This window comes from Lissotriton vulgaris, chromosome 1_2 (genome assembly GCF_964263255.1).
Source record: "Lissotriton vulgaris chromosome 1_2, aLisVul1.2, whole genome shotgun sequence".
NCBI classification, from domain to species: Eukaryota; Metazoa; Chordata; class Amphibia; order Caudata; family Salamandridae; genus Lissotriton; species Lissotriton vulgaris.
This window is the reverse complement of record NC_141686.1, coordinates 210029155-210046301: the sequence shown is the minus strand read 5'-3', so window position 1 is coordinate 210046301 and position 17147 is coordinate 210029155. Positions and strand designations below refer to the sequence as shown.

The 17147-nt window shown below is 45.2% G+C and overlaps 1 protein-coding gene across 1 annotated transcript; it reads left to right on the top strand.

The window, feature by feature from the left end:
• Positions 1 to 13426: 13426 nt before the first annotated feature.
• Positions 13427 to 14359, top strand: LOC147734996 (olfactory receptor 5F1-like). Its single transcript, XM_086953734.1, has one exon. It carries the CDS (start codon positions 13427 to 13429, stop codon positions 14357 to 14359), a length of 933 nt encoding a protein of 310 aa, XP_086809860.1.
• Positions 14360 to 17147: the final 2788 nt, after the last annotated feature.

Below are 17147 nucleotides of genomic sequence, written 5' to 3'. Positions count from 1 at the left end.
CCCCCAGTCAAAAGATCTGGGCCCAAATCCATCGTTTTTTTGCACTCCACACCACCCTGGGTTAGACAATGGCGATATGCAAATCAGCTCTGACCCTGTTGCCCCATGGGAACAGTCCAGTCCGAACTACAAAAGCCATGTCCTTCCCAGAACGGAATCAAGCATCCGAGGACCGGACCGGTTTCGAGGTAACACCTCTCATCAGCCCGGCTAGCTTGACTCCAAGTGGTGTGGAGTGCCTGGGACCCACGTCTGGGCATCCCCAGCGCACTTAGGGCGGCAATTGCAAAAACAACAAGTGATGGACTGAATGTGGATCAATGTCACACACTCCCCCAGTCAAAAGATCTAAGTGCGCTGGGGATGCCCAGACGTGGGTCCCAGGCACTCCACACCACTGGAGTCAAGCTAGCCGGGCTGATGAGAGGTGTTACCTCGAAACCGGTCCGGTCCTCGGATGCTTGATTCCGTTCTGGGAAGGACATGGCTTTTGTAGTTCGGACTGGACTGTTCCCATGGGGCAACAGGGTCAGAGCTGATTTGCATATCGCCATTGTCTAACCCAGGGTGGTGTGGAGTGCAAAAAAACGATGGATTTCGGCCCAGATCTTTTGACTGGGGGAATGTGTGACATTGATCCACATTCGGTCTATCACCTGTTGTTTTTGAAATGTTAATCAAAGCACAAGGTGGAAGAGCACAAAGAGATGTCTTCACAGAAAAAAGCTGCTCTTCAGGAGTGTATTTTCGATCCCACAAGAAGGTAAATGTACCGCTATTGGACAAATAGGCATAGGTTGTGGGAAGGAGAACCTTTAGTGACAGTTTGCAAGGCAAATTAAAAGCTAAGTGCAACAGGATGAGAAAACAAAATAGATGCTCGAACGTTACAGAAGCAACATTCTGTGCACGCCCATAAGGCCAAGCAGCAGAACCAGCTGAGGTAAAAAATGTTTTTTTTTTTTTGTGTAGCACCTTTATTAACAAATGCGTGTATCACAGCTTTACTCCTACAACCAATGCGTTGGCCGGCATTTCTTCAGTTGCAATAATACCCAGCTCCGCAATCAGATATGTCGTCAATTTTCCTGTACACAGCTAGTCGCCTACAACCACTGTGGGCCGGCCGCGTTACATCAACCGTCATAGTGATCCTTCATAGTGCCCTCAGGGTGCCTACCCATTGCATGTGTGTTTTACCCAATAAGATATTGAGAGCAGGTGCAGTATAATTGGTGCAGTTTTCATATTACATTTGCATAAGGTAATCTGACATTGTGCATGACATAATCCAGTAGTCCTCGCTGTTTGCATCTTAAATGTAAATTATATAACACAACATAACAGTACTAAACCATAACGTATCCTCAAGGACTAAGGGCATAAGAGAAAAAGTTCCAATTCGACCAGTGCAACACAGATATTTTGATCAGCCATCCAGTACTTTAGTTCCACTCACAGCTATGGGTTCAACACTCCTTCAACTAGTATCAAGACAGACTTAGGTCTATTTTCTCACTCCTCCTGAGTAGGTGAGTCTCTATCGAATTGGGTTTCACTACAAGCCAGCAGGTATTCATGCAGAGGGGCCCAAATGTCCCTGGGCTTGGACTTAGTAGGCAGTTCCTAAGCGTATATATCCAACTGATCCCTGTAGTACACCATGTCTTTGAGCCACGCCTCTACTTTGGGGCGCCGTTTGCTGTCCCAAGTGAACAAAGTACGTCTCTTAGCCAACAGCAGTGCCACCTGTATCAATCTGCTTGTCACCTCTTTCAACTGTGGAGCATACCCCAGCAGGCACAGTTCTGGAACATTTTGCAAGACAACACCAGTCATTTTCGCAACGCATTACAACACATCTGTCCAGTAATCATGAACATATCTACCCTCCCATGCTAAGTGCAGAAACCCCGCAGGTCCCCGCCCACACCGCTTACATATCTCTTTCTCCCGTAATCTTATTCTCCAGAGTCTGTGGGGTGTGTGGTATGTCTGGTGTAGAAACTTTAAGTGTATAATTCTTAAGTTGCTATTGGGAGTCAGCCGTCCAGTTGTCGAGCAAATCCTCTCCCAGTCCGCTGCAGTCAGTTGAATGTCCAATACCCTGTTCCACCTCTCCAGACTAGTGTCGTCAGTGGGAGGTGTATCAGCTTGTGTCGCTTTGTATAGTTTAGTGATCGTTTTCTTCTTGGTGGGGGCCGTTATTATAGTCTGTAGTGGCAGGGAAACCTCTGGCTCTGCCAGAAAAGTGGTGTAATGATCCTGTACCGCCCTTCTCAACCTGCAACAGGTGAAGGTAAACAGCAGCGTCAGATTTTCTATGTATGCCAGGTCCTCCTCAGTTATGTATCGTCCCTCCACATATAAGTCCCCCACGTGTGTTAGTCCCACTTCGCTAAGGGCTTTTATAGACCCTCTATCTTGCGCCACAGATAGCGCTGCATGTCCCTCTATAAGTAACACAGGGGCATAAAGAGGCAGTTTTTGTGTCCTGCGTCCTATCGCCTGCCAAGCCACCGCGGTGACGTCAATTGTATTTATCTCCGCCTTTGGTGTGTGTCTAGCATAATGAGAAATAACACCCTTTAGTGGTATTGGGTCAGCATCATCTCGTTCAACCGCTACATGGGGTATGTAGGCATGTGGTTTGAACCAATATTAAGCGTATTGCGCCTGGCAGCACAGGTAGTATAAATACATGTCTGGAGCCTTAAACCCTCCTCTCTCAAACGGGAGTGTGAGCGTATGCCAACTGATCCTGGGTTGTTTTGCGCCCCATACCAGACACAGCAGTTGTATTTGTAGTGTTTGAAAAAATGCTTAGTCAGGAGGGCCGGGACGTTGCAGAACAAGTACAGAAATGTAGGTAATATCACCATTTTTATGACTGCTATCCGGTCTGCCAACGATAATGGTAAACACATCCACTTTTCCACCTGTGCAACCAGCACTGAGTAAGCTGCGCCATAGTTTTCTGCAATAACTAATGCCGGATCTCTGTGTACCCACACTCCCAAGTACTTAACCGGCTCAGCCGACCACACCAACGGGTATTCCATCGCCGGTGCTTTGGTGGTCTCCGTCAGCAGGATAATCACTGATTTCTTCCAATTTATGTGAAGTCCGGAGTATAGACTGAATCGTACCTATTCACGGAGCAGAGGGGATAGCTGAGCGGCAGGATCTCTCACATATTGGACCATGTCGTCCGCATATAATGATATCACTACTGGCCTGAGCTCAAAATTCAACGCCGCAGTTTTGTGGAGCTGTCTAATTTTGCACGCCAGCGGCTCAAGCACTATAGCGAATAATAACGGGGACAATGGGCATCCTTGTCGCGTGCCTCGTTCGATGCGTACTGGGTCAGATGTGTCCCCTCCTATTTGCACTCTCGCAGAGGGTCCAGTGTATAAGAGTTTAACCCAGTTGATGAACATGGGGGGAATCCCATTCTATATAATATATCATATAGCTCCACTCTATCGAGTCAAATGCCTTTGCGGCATCAAGTAGCAATGCGACAGGCTGTAGATCAGAGTTTAGCACATGTAGCATAGAAAAAATGGTACACAAATTCATGGCTGTGGACCGATCTGGTATAAACCCAGCCTGGTCGGGTAATACCAGCAGTCACATCAACGGCTGGAGTCTCACGGCCATAATTTTGGCCAAAATTTTCGCATCTATATTAATAAGGGACAAGGGCCGATACGATTCACATTCCTCCGGGGGTTTGTCCTTTTTGAGCAGTGTGATGATCATAGCCTGCCTCAGTGAAGGCGGTAATTTACCTGTCTCGTATGCCTCTGCGTACATGCCTAACAAATGGGGTGAAAGCACCTTCGCAAAAGCCTCATAAAACTCCGCCGTCAGGCCCTGGTGCTTTCCCATTTGAGAGCGAGCCGATGGCTTCCTCTACTTCTTCCACATCTATTGGTTGACTAAGGTACGCTCGATGGGCGTCTGATAACCAGGCGCAGGCTATATCATCTAGATATGTGTTTAGCTCTCTGCCTTCCGTGTCTCCCCCGGAGGCGTATAGTGTACTATAGAAAGAGTGGAATTGTTCTAAAATGTCTCTACTTGTATGATTTTCCTGTCCAGTACTGTCTATGATCTGCTCTATTGGAGGTTGCTTAGCCCTGGATGTCAATCGAGCGGCCAAGGACCTACCAGGTCTCTCACCTTCCCCATATCTCCTAGCCACATGTCGTTTGGAAACATACTCAATCTCAGTGTCTGCTAGTTCGTTATATTCATCTATCATCTCATGTATTTGTGCCAAAACCTCTCTGTCAGGTTCCCTGTCATATTGAGTTTCAAGGTCCCTCAGTTTGCCCTCTACATTGCGCAATCTGGACCGTATGTCCTTTAGCATCTCCGCTGAGGTAGCAATGCAGGTGCCCCTGATTGTGGCCTTGAAAGCTTCCCATAGTGTCTCTGAACTATCTACAGACCCTACATTTCTTCGAAATAACATTATATAGCTACTCTAATAGTTTTGTTATATGCGGTGTCCAGCAGTGCCTCTGCCCTAAAACACCATGTGAATGGTGGCCTCCGATTCAGAGGCAGTGTACATTTCAACAAGACTGGGTTGTGGTCAGACAGTGTTCTCGGCAGTACCTGCACTTCATCTATCCAGGTGTTAGCTTCCTCACTCACTAGCCAGTAGTCTAGTCTGGACCAGCTGTTAGTCGCCGGCGTGCTGTGTGTGCCTAGCAATGTCTGCGGATGTCTGCGCCTCCACGCGTCCACCAGTCCAAACTCCATCATGGCATTAGTGACGCATGCCGCTACTTTAATCATTCTAGCTCCCTGTGGATTAGACCTATCTAAATTCGGGTCCAATTGAGTGTTTAGGCCATGTTCGCATAATTCTGTATAGCTGTTCATAAGCTGTAGGGTCATCTACCACCGGCCCGTACAGGTTTATGATCGTAATCGTAGCCTGCCCCAGTTTACCCAGCACCATTGCCCATCTTCCCTCTTCATCCTTAGCTGAGTCCAACAACTTAAAGTCCACCCCTTTCTTTATCAATATAAGTACCCCCCTCGCATATGAGGAATAAGAGGAGGCTATGCTGTGAGTCTCCTGGCTACGTGTTCCTCAGATTTTCTAGTTAAGTGTGTTTCTTGTAGCAGTGCTATTCCAACATTATATCTATCCAAACTCCCCAGTACCCGTCTAATCTTCTGCGGAGTGTTGAGACCTCGTACATTCCATGTCACAGCTCTAATCAGTTCACCCATCACAGTGGTCTCTGTGACCGATCTGATCGTCTAGTAGACTGGCCCATTAGTGTGTGCTCATGGTCTGCCTGTACCCATATCCAATCATGACAGAGTTCAGTTTCCCTTAGTCCAGTGAAATAACCTAACACCCCCCCACCAACCACCTCCCACTTTAGCATACCCCAATCGCCAAAGACATTTTCCCTCGTGAACACCCCCTCTAATAACATTTCCAACAGATAAATATTAGGTTGGGGTATACCCATCGGGGCTCATGGCAGCTACCACCACTCCCGTGTATTCTATGGGAGGGGACCATTGAGTCTTTCTCAATGTCCAATATCCCTTCTACACCGCCGGGCGGTGTCCATCTCTATTGCTTTGTGTGCATCCTCATTTTGTTCTCCGGAGTGTATGCACTGCATCTCTGTTCAGCAACCCATCATGTGTCTATCCCGCATCCCATCCATCCATCCTTTCACAAATTGAAACGCTCCTCAATGAGAACTTATTTTTCGACTCTCATTTCACAGGCGCATAATTCCTCCAAAACTCTTTTTTCTATTGTGAAGGACTTTGTTAATCCCCCGGCCTCAAAATCCCAATGTATCCCATCTCAAGTTTTGTGTAATGGTCTCTCAGATTACTTTCAGGAGAAAATAGTCAAACTCTCCTCCTCCTTTGCCCCGGTATCCTCTAACTCCTCTGAAGATAATTTATGTTCTCCTCTCTGTTCTTTTAATTCCTTTAATGAGTTGACTCCAGACCTCGCGCTGTCTTTGCTACACAGCGTTAAGTCTGGTTCTCCCCTAGACCCTGTCCCGGCTAAGGTCATGGGCGTTCTTGCCCCTGTTCTAGTAAATCCATTCCTCTCCATTTGGAATACCTCCCTGTCCTGCGGACAGTTTCCTTCAGTGTGGAAGCAGGCCAGGCTTATTCCCATACTGAAGAAACCTGGTGCTGACCCCCTGCAATTTAGTAACTACCGGCCAATTTCGCTACTGCCCAAACCTGCTAAGATCTTGGAGAAGGTGGTACAGAGACAGCTGGCGCAGTATCTGGAATCTAACCAGCTCCTACATGACTCCCAGTCCGGTTTCAGAACTGGTTACAGCACTGAGACGGCGCTGGTAGAAGTCTCGGAGATCATTAGGGAATCAGTGGATAGGGGCGAGGAGGCCATGTTGGTCCTCCTCGACCTATCCGCTGCAGTTGATACTGTATCCCATACCATACTTGCCACCCGCCTGCAACAGTTAGGGGTAGGAGGTACAGTGCTGGCCTGGACTAAATCTTTCTTGTCCAGTCGTTCCCCGAGGGTTACACTGCACCCTTTTGAATCTGAGGACAAGCCTCTCTTATGCGGTGTGCCCCAGGGTTCGGCCTTGAGCCCTTTACTGTTTAATGCCTATGTGGCTCCTCTTGCCAGGGTAGTTGAGTCCTGGGGTGTCAGAGTGGTCTCTTATGCTGACGATACTCAGCTTGTTTTTTCCTTTAGAGACCACTCTGACTCCTCCTTTTCCAACTTCAGAAACTGCCTTGGCAATATTTGCACATGGATGGCGTCAAATCATCTTGCCATGAACACTGACAAAACGGAGGTTCTCTTTTTTGGCAAGAAATCTCCCCCTCCTGCAAATCTCTGGTGGCCCACCGTTTTGAATCCTCCCCCCTCTCCTGTACAAGCGGCCCGTAACCTTGGCTTTACTTTTGACAACGCGTTGTCTGGAAAGGTTCAGGTCAACAAAGTGGTAGGTGCTTGTTTCTCCAAAATGAGAATGATCAGGAAAATTTTCCCCTACCTCCCTCAATCATCTCGCAAAACAGTCATCCAAGCACTCATTACCACTCATCTAGACTATGCGAATAGTCTATATGCAGGTGCTCCCCAATACCTAATTGACCGCCTGCAAATCGTCCAGAATGCGGCAGCCCGGCTCATTGGTAACATTCCTGCCCGTACGTCGGTTAAGACCTACCGGGCTGAACTTCACTGGCTTCCAATAGCCCGTCGCATTGATTTCAAAATTCTGATCCTGACATTCCGAGCCATCCATGGAATTGGCCCTCTTTATCTGAGAAAATGTCTTATGATCTCGTCGTCAGTCAGACACCTGAGATCTAATAGCCTGCGTCTTCTTACGGTGCCAAGATTTAGGCTTTCTCGTGGTGGCGGCAGATCTTTCACCGTCACTGCTGCCAGGCTCTGGAATAGCCTTCCTCTTGATCTCAGGTTTTCTGATTCTGAACCAGCCTTTCGACGCCAACTTAAGACCTGGTTGTTTACTATTCATTAGGGCTGAAGTTCTCTTAGGCTCAGCATTTCCTTTCTGTCTGTGATGTTCCTTGGTCTACTCTTTTTGGGGACTCCCCTGTAATCTTAGCGCCGGGACACTTCCGCCGGAGGTAGCCGTGCGCTTTATAAGCTTCAAAAATAAATAAATAAATAAATCCACATTAATATTCCACCTTACTTGTCACTCATCAATGTCTGATGTCCGGGAGGCCCCAGTGTCCTTCTTTTTGCGCAGCAGCTCTTTCGCGTGCTCCATTGCTTGCTTCAGTGTCACAGATATTTTACCTTTTTCAAAGGATCCTATACGCTATTTATCTGGGTAGAGCATCGCATAGGTGTTTTGGTCTTTCTGCAGCAGTTTTTTAACATTCAGGTATTCCTTGCGTGCCGCTTGTACCGCAGGTGTGAAGTCCGGGTAGAAAGATAAATTATTTACCTGATGACTAATGGTACCCTTCTGTTGGGCAATGCGCAATATCGTGTCTCTATCTCTGAAGTGAAGCAGTCTTGCTACGATCGGTCTAGGCGGCGTGCCCAGAGGGGGTCTCGCCGCCAGCGACCTGTGTGCCCTTTCCACTGCAAACAAAGGGGAGAGTTCATCCTTTCCACAGATCTCCAACAGCAGCATCTCGAGGTAGTCCTTCATCTTCCCCACATTGACGATTCCGGCAGGCCTAGTAGTCGAATGTTGTTCCTTCGGGATCTCGCTTCATTGTCCTCGCTCCTTGCTTGTATACCTTCCAACAACTATGCAAATTCCCCTGTTTTGTCTGCAATTTGCTGTATTCCATCCTCCGCTTCATTCAACCGTGCAGAGTGTTTGTCGAGTTTGGACGAGAACTGATCCATGCGCACTGTCAGGACTTCAATCTTACCATCTATGGTTTGCAGACTGTTTTGTATAGCCGCCAGTGTCCACTCCGCTCCAGGGTGGTTGAGGATGCAGCGTATGTGTCTTGCTCAGCGTCTGACTCCGATGTACGACGCGGTCTGCCCCCCTTTCTCAAGTCAAATGTAAGTTTTGGTTGGGTTTTATCAGGCTTTCCCATGTTGTCTCTCCGTGTGCCTATGGACACCAACCAACGTAAGCATGTCCTTCACTGGGCGGTATATTTCGCTCACTTGTCCAGTCCGCTGTTGTCCCGGGGCTGTATTGCAGGGACTGCACCCGCGTATCACCTGGTCCATTGGCTATATCCTGCGCCGGCCCTCCCCGGCAATCCGCAGATCGTTACCGGAGTTCACAGCCCTCAGCTCTCTCTCTTAGTTCCACAACCTGCCGGGGTCAGCACTGGCAAGCAGCACGTATGTCACCACCCTCTCTCACCTCAGATCCCTATCAATACTTCGAACACTACGAACACTACTGTACTATCGCAATCTATTCCGTACCTCTTTGCAGTGCGTGGGTCACTCCTCCGAATCGCGGCGGACCAGGCTCTAGCAGTTACACTTTGCAAATGTTCGCGTTTAGCGCAGGCAGACACTGCAGTCATCCCTTTCCTGCACCATCAGCTCGTTGTGCCTTCTATTCCTACCGTGTTTGCTCAGAGCTCTCAGCAAGCAATGCTCCTCACCGGATGCCCTTTGGTCGATGGTGTATATAGGTCGCTTTGTCCCCTAAGCTTTGTGCGCTGCTCCAGCTAGGTTGCCTCCGATGGCCGCTCGCGGCCCGTTCCCCCCACTGCAGCCGGGGTCTCTCCTAAAAGGCCACTGAGTGTCTTCACCACGTTCCGGCCAATGTCTTCCACGCATGGGCAGGTTTAGCCACCCTCTGTCTCCGGTGGCGTCGTGTTCCGATTCAAGCCCAGGCTCTGTCACGGGTCTCTCCTCATGCCTGTCTTCAGGGTGCAAGGCGTAGTATGCCGTCCCATCTCTATGGCCTCTCTGCCCCAGTACAAGGTCCCAACACAGACCAATGGCTCACCTCACTTCTCTCCCCTGTAATCTCGGGACAAACTGACCCTCAATGTAGCGTTATCCCGTAGTGCGCGCAGCAATCTATTATCAGGCTCCGTCGCGGTCTCCGGCAGTCCCGACCTTGAATCCCGCCCTTGGCCTGTTCCCGCCTCTGAAGCCGGGGCCTTACGTACTTTGCCAGCCAGTATCTCCGCTTCGCCCTGGCGTATAGTGGCTCTCGTATGGCCCGCAGTCTTGCAAGCACTCAAAGATTGTACGTTACCGATAGCACAGAGTTTTGTGCCGATATCAGGGATCACAGTGGGCGATTCTCAGGCTCTCTCTAGTTATTGAAGCCTCGTCCATTCGCCGATCTTCCGGTCCGTCACTCGCTCTAGGCCACCATCGCCATTTTGTGCCCCTGCAGGCTCCCTCAACTTTGGCCCGTGTCTTCACCTCAGTTTGTCCCAGGCCAACCCAGATAGCACTCCGATGAGCGCTGTATAACTTTTACACACTCCGGTGTTCTCCACCCGGCAGTCACAGGGATGAAGGTTAGGATTTTAGCATATTATTCTCAATGGCTGGCGGAGCAGCACTACAGTGTGGCCATTCATGCCGAGCTCCAAGCCACGCCCCATAGCTTAGGTAAATTAACACCAACGAAGTAGACCAAATCCAATCTCTGTCAATGTCTTCAATATCAGTGTCAAGTGAAAGTGAGGAAGATTGATGTGCGATGTTGATGTGCATGTCAGACTGGCCGCATGTGAAGAAAAATGTAAGTCACCAAAAGATCGAAAAGTTAAAGCTCAAAAGACCTTAAAATATTGTACTAAAATTACTTTAAAGATAAACGGTTGTTCTATAACTTTTATTATTTACAGTAATAAGTTGATAAACATTATGCCTGAGTGGAAGGAAAATTAATGTCTACATTGCTCCGGCTTGTTCCATTGAAAACTTAGGGCCTTGTTCTGATGCAGTCAGGAAAGCAATCCTACCTAGGGCCTCCTAATGCCATTTGCTCCTTCAAATCGGATCGGGAACGTGACTTCCCCAACCAGGGTACAATTATGATGCGGTTAGGAACATATGCTTCCATTGAAGTCAGTGGGAGTCCAACCAAATTGTACCTGGAAGCATCTGGATGCATCGTACTCCTTCGGTCGGACTCTCCCGATCTGAGTGGGTAGGAAACCATTTCCAAACCGATTCAGTTGGGAAGCTTTCTAACCCGCATCAGAATCAAGCACTAAGTGTATACATGAGCTTCATTGATGCTATTGATGCTTTCAACGAGTCAATGTTCATATATGCCATGATGAACCCTTCTTCCATTTATCTACCCAACCTTGATCTTCTCTATGACCTAGAGACATTTTATTTTACTGACAGCTAATTGATTATTACTTTCATAGTAACATATCTTGATGCTATATATACCTTTAATTATATAATATAAATTACTCTGGTGGGCTAGATACCCTGATAAATTCATATATACAAATGTTGATGAGGAGACATAAAATGTTGTCCTATTGTACTACTGTTCCTAAATCAGGTGGGTGCTGGGCTCCTTTTTTTATTTACAAAATCCTAGAGCTCTGTTTTTTTTCCCCTGACACAGAAAACAAAAGAGCAGCTCACTCACTAATAGGCAAAGCATCTCTCTCAATTTTAACCGAGTTCTTGCTTACAAGCCTGACATTTTTTAATAACTTCATCATTGTTGGACTTGGCCCACTCTCCAAGATCATCTCTAGATGTTTGCCTTCACCCTTTTGTTTTCCAAAGCCTTTTGTTTTGGCTTTTAGGATTCTTCACGCATTGCAACTACTGACCAGTGATAATGTGATTGCCCTCTTTCCTTTAAACATGGTAAAATCAGCTCACACCCTATTTGCACATTTTATCTATTTGTAAGCCTCCAGTAAAGTGGTGTTACATGCATCCAGGGTCTGTAAATTAAATTCTACTTGTGGGCCAAAAACACTAATTGTGCCACCCTCTTAAGTATTCAATAAAACATGTCCCAGGCCTGTCATTGCAGCCTGTGTGGGCAGTTTCAAACTGCCATTTCAACCTGGCAAAACAAACCTTTTGTTCCAGGCCTTAACCTTCCTTTTTAAAACATTTAGGTTACTCCTAGGGTAGGGCTTATACAGCCCATAGGGTGGGATGAGTAAATAAATTGGACGTCATTTTAACTTTCACATGTCCTTGGAGTGAAAAGCTCGGAAATTTGTTTTTTACTACTACACTCCCATAGGATAACATTTATTAAGTGATTCAGGTTAATTGGAAGCAAGCAGAAAAGTCGAGTTTGATGTCTAAGGAACTTTAAGTTAAAAGACTCTTTAAGGTGAAAGTTGGATTTATACTCACAATTCTGAAAAGGCCGCTTTCAGAAAGTTTGCATTTTCTTTTCCTAACCATTTGGTGCCACTGCCAGTATCCTGGGTCACATGATTAGGTGTAGCTGGCAGTTAGTCTTTGTGTGTTGCTCCCAGACAGTGAGTTGAAGGAGGAATAGGTGTTGACACGATGATCCATCTAACTTGTTGGGGGGCTGAGCTGTCAACTACCAAAGTTGCACATTTCAGAGACTCAGCCTCAGAGCACTTAAAAAGCGTTTACTCAACCTAAGAAAGACTCAAAACAAGAACTATTGTGCTGCTCTCCGTGAGAAGGATTGGACCTACATCTTAAACCCAGGACCACCAGAGTGACTCCAATGACCTGTTGTCGGGCCTCGTGATCGGAGCCTCAGGGACAGAAAGGCTCCAACCAACTTGACAACTGCTTCAGGACACTGCCTGCCACGAATTATGCCCACCAAAGTGGTGCCACTCCATGCCTGAAACTTTGGAAGTGGGCCTAAATGTGTTCTGCCACCCAGCTGTTGTCTTTTGTGTTGAAATTATGCAGCACGATGCATCTTCTTGCAGCTCTTCATCAAAATGGCTGCTGCACGACGCAACTCCGATACAAGACTTTGCAGGTCCTCAGAACCTCTGCTGCATAATGCATTTCTGATGCAGGATCATGGAACACTCCGCAACCAGGATTCAAGTTACTTTTTTCAGCAAGCCTAACTTGGGGCCTTATTTAGCTCACGGTGGATGGAATACGTCACAAAAATGATGGATATCCCACTAACCGTATTACGATCTCCATAGGATATAATCAGATCGTAGTAAGACCGACAGGATTTCTGTCACGTTTGTGACTGGAGTATTTCCCTCCACAAAGATCTAAATCAGACCCTTGGTTACTATGATCAGCATGTGCTCCTGGTTTGGGGAGACCAGATAAATACAGCTGGCGCTTTGCGCTTTTAAACACGTTTTGTTTTCTAAACGTTAAAAATTGTATATCTCTGGTTCTACTCATAGTTTTTTTGTTGTTTTGGTGGGAATAATGTATTAAATGTTACTCTATTTTTCTAAATTGGTGTACAATTTCTTTTGTGTTGTGTTTTTACTTTATTACTACTGCATACATACTTTACACATTGCCTGTCTGTATTTGTGCCAAGCTATATGAGGATGCGTACGGGTTAATTTGGGGTTAATTTGTTTCACTTTGACAGGAATTATGGTTGCTGCTTGATTGGGGTTTCACCCCCTCAACCAGTAACCCAAGTTCTTACTATGGTTCTGTACAACCATGAAAAAGCATGAAAAGTACTAATTGGTGTGTGTATTTTTTTTTATTAATTATAAGCTTAAGATGAAAGTTACTATTTATTTGTTGAGCCTTTTGTTGAGCCCTCACCTCCATTTCCCATGAATGACTAAAATAAGGATGGAAGCAATAATTCCTACTCTGTTTTCTGCTGGAAAATATGTCATGGTATATGTAGTATTCATTGTCTTATTTTTGTGTGTCTATTTCAGTAGCTGTTTCTCAACCCTCAAGTCACCAAGGATAACGTATCTCCTGACGTCTGTCTTTTCATACATTTTTTCTTCACCATCAAGACAAATGAATGATTGGAACAGGACCTCTGTCACAGAATTCATCTTTCTTGGTCTTGCAGAAGACCCAAAACTCCAGGTCCCACTTTTTGTCTTCTTTCTTCTTGTGTATATCATTACAGTAGTGGGCAATATCAGTATAATGACTCTGATCCGGTTAACTCCTCATCTTCACACTCCCATGTACATCTTGCTCTTTAACCTGTCATTTGTAGACATCTGCTACTCCACCATCATCACACCTAATATGCTGGTAAATGTCATATCAAACAAGAAATCTATTTCATTGTCAGGATGTATGGCACAGATGTTTTTCTTTGGAGGCATAGGGAGTGTGGAGGTTTTCCTACTAGCAGTGATGTCCTATGACCGGTTTGTTGCTATATGCAGGCCATTGCTTTATAATTCTATTATGACCAACAACGTGCGTGCATTCCTTGTGAGTGGAGCCTATGTAATAGGCTTCCTTCATTCTCTGCTTCATGTCCTTTGTCTGCTAAGGTTGTCTTTCTGTGATTCTAATAAGATTGCCCATTTCTTTTGTGATTTGCCACCACTGCTGAAGCTCTCCTGCTCTGACATCTCTCTTAATGTGGCCATTCTGATTTTTCTGACTGGAGGTCTCATTTTAGGATCTCTAGTCTTAATTCTTATCTCTTATGCTTATATTCTTTACACCATACTAATGATCAGATCTTCTGAAAGAAGATGGACGGCATTTTCTACTTGCTCTTCTCACTTTTTCTGTGTCATCATGTGCTTTGGGACTCTTGTCTTCATGTATGTAAGACCCAGATTCAACTATTCTATGGATCAGGACCGCATCGCATCCGTGTTCTACGGTGTGATGATCCCTATGCTGAACCCTCTGATCTACAGCCTGAGGAATAAGGATGTCAAAGAAGCTTTGAGAAAAATAATGTCACGAAAATCATGGTAAACAAGTGTGTGCACACAAACACACACATGCACACGCTTGGAAATGTGAAAAACTTTGCCCGTACATTTAGATGTAATAGCACACCTGCACGGTATGTGCACTAGTAACCTGCACAGGTATATGCACTAGTAATATACACATTTCTGTAATGTGTGTAAATATCAGAATTTGACAAAGAAATCTTCACTTGTATAGGTTGATTGTTAAATCAATGTTTAAAATGACATAACATACACTCAAAATATGTTCAAGCTTGAGCCTAAACTAATCATTAAGAACATGGCTTTACAATCTGGAGAATAGCATTAGCCTGATACATGTTTCCACATAGCAAAAGAGAGTGACCTCTAGAAATAGCTGTGGATAATTATTTAACTATCTTTTTTTTTTCTTTACATGTATGAGCTACCTGCCTTGTGTGCAAAACATCATCCTCTGCGATTGTTTGTTAGAGCAGTACTATTATGAAACACCTTAGGTGTTACTTTTTTATTTCGAAACTTTTTCTCAAATTACCAGTGCCGTGTCCAGCAATGAGCAGCAGTTGGCTCTGTGGATGGAAAGCCTCCTCTGGCAGACGCACACAGTAGCGACCGTTGAAGGGAGTGCATTACACCACCCGCAAAATTTGAGGTGGAATTGTGATGTCTTTTTTACTGTCTTTAAAAACTGGTGGTGAGGGAAAAAAATGCAAATAATTACCCCCACACCCATGGATAAATCTCCCTCGGCGTAGGGGTCATTAGCTATGTGACTTTCAATAAAACAACAATTTTGGAAAACAAAAACCTTGGTAAAGTTAGGTGAACTGCTGTCCAATCCACTAGAGGTCATCCACTAAACCTTTTGGGGCTGGTTAACAGAACTAACTTAAGACAAACCACTAAACTTACTCCTTTTGGTATTCACAGAAGTTAGGATTTTGTCTTAAGACAGACTTAAGACAGACTTAAGACAGAGTCCTACCTTAAGTCTGTCTAAAGTCTGTCTTAAGTCTGTCTTAAGACAAATTCCTAACTTCTGTGAATAACAAAAGTAGCAAGTTTAGGATTTTGTCTTAATTTAGTTCCGTGAATTGGGCCCTTTGTATCTTGACTCAAACCTCCATGATGGCGGTTCATATCAAGGTATGGAGATCCCTGCTAGACTGACAATCACCTCTAAATTTGGAGGATGGTAGTCTTCCAGGGTGTTGGAGGTAATGATCTCTGCCATTCTGACCCCAGTCCGTCGGCCAGAGTCGAGATGCCACACTCAACCATAGGTGCTGGAAGTAAAGGTAAGGGCGGGTGGAAGGTAATCAACACTCCCAGAAGTAATTAAAAAACCTGCTGCAGTTCAGAAGGTGAAGGAACAACAAAGATGACATTACTGTATGTTATATCCTGTTCCATTTGCAAATGCCCTCAAAGATAGGGGTCGACTTTCAGGTGACACATGGCTGCTGGTTCTTTTAAAAATAAATACTTATGCTTACTTTTATTTCACGATTGAAACGTGGGAGTATTTTTTACATGAAATATGTAACAATCTTGCTGGGGTACAGGGAGTTTGAAAGGACAGGCTTTAGACTGTCATTTTTTCCAACATACAATAACATTCTATACCTGTAAATGAACTGCACAGAGAATTTCAAAATGTATCAGCCGCAAGAAAAGAACAAATGAGGCACTTTATTCAATTCTGTAGTTTGATGGAACGAAGATTTTAATAGGATAAAAACAGAACAGACTTTACTTGGAGAAGCACAAATGATAAATATTTGCTAAAAAACCTGTTTTCCCACATTATCATTTGTGGGCTACACAGTTTTATTAGTAAATCTGCATGTCTGTGCAAATTAAATATTCACTACCATGGAAAATGTGTCTGTAAGTGACAATCAGCTACTACACAATGCGTTAGGGATACATTTGCAACAGTGTGCTCCAAATATGCACCACCGGACACAAACTAACTACCCCCTCGCCACTCTCCTGCTTAATAGGCAGGGCTCATTTGCTACACTTGCTCTCTTTCTGACGGTATCCCTACGCCCTCTGAGATATAACATTGATGGAGGCTCCCTCCACTCTGGAAATTGAGTCAGCTCCAATGAACTCAACCACAGTAGTGGTTCACCCACTTCATTCACAAATTGAGGAACCACATGGTTTCAGACGATGGATCCTTACCTGCCTTGCCATAGGGAACATTAAGCAAGCACCACATCTACCATATGCCTGCTAAAATCGCTTAACATCTTAAACCCTATCTTCTGCCATTTTTCTAGTAGATCCATGCTGATATCCACTCCGAAGAATGAAAAAGCCGAGGAGAGGGAAGAGGATGTATTGAGAAACGAAAGGGAGTATCTCTTTAGGAGTGCTGAGCGTCTCTTAAAAAACCAGTGCAGCACCTTATGCCTGACTGTTTTTGGAGATTTAAATAATTTAAGTGGGGAGGGAATCTGGGATTCTTCACAAATCAAATCAATGAAAAAATGTATAAAGAGTTGCTGAGTATTATCCTTGAATCTGGTCATGAATTGAGCCAAATATGCATTGTAATAGTCTTTAAGGTTGGGAAGGGCCAGCCCACCTTGACCCTTATCTTTGAATAACGTATTCAAGGCAATACGAGGCGTCTTTTTGGCCCAAATAAATGAAGAAAACAAGGCTTCAGCTTTGGAAAAAAAAGATGCCGGCAGAGCACAAGGTATTGTTGAAAATAAAAAATTAAATAAAGGGAGGACCGACATCTTAATTAATGCGACCCTACCAATAATAGTTAATGGTAGGGGATTCCA

Coding starts and splice junctions, on each gene's coding strand:
- LOC147734996 (XM_086953734.1), top strand. CDS start 13,427: ATGAATGATTGGAACAGGACCTCTGTCACAGAATTCATCTTTCTTGGT.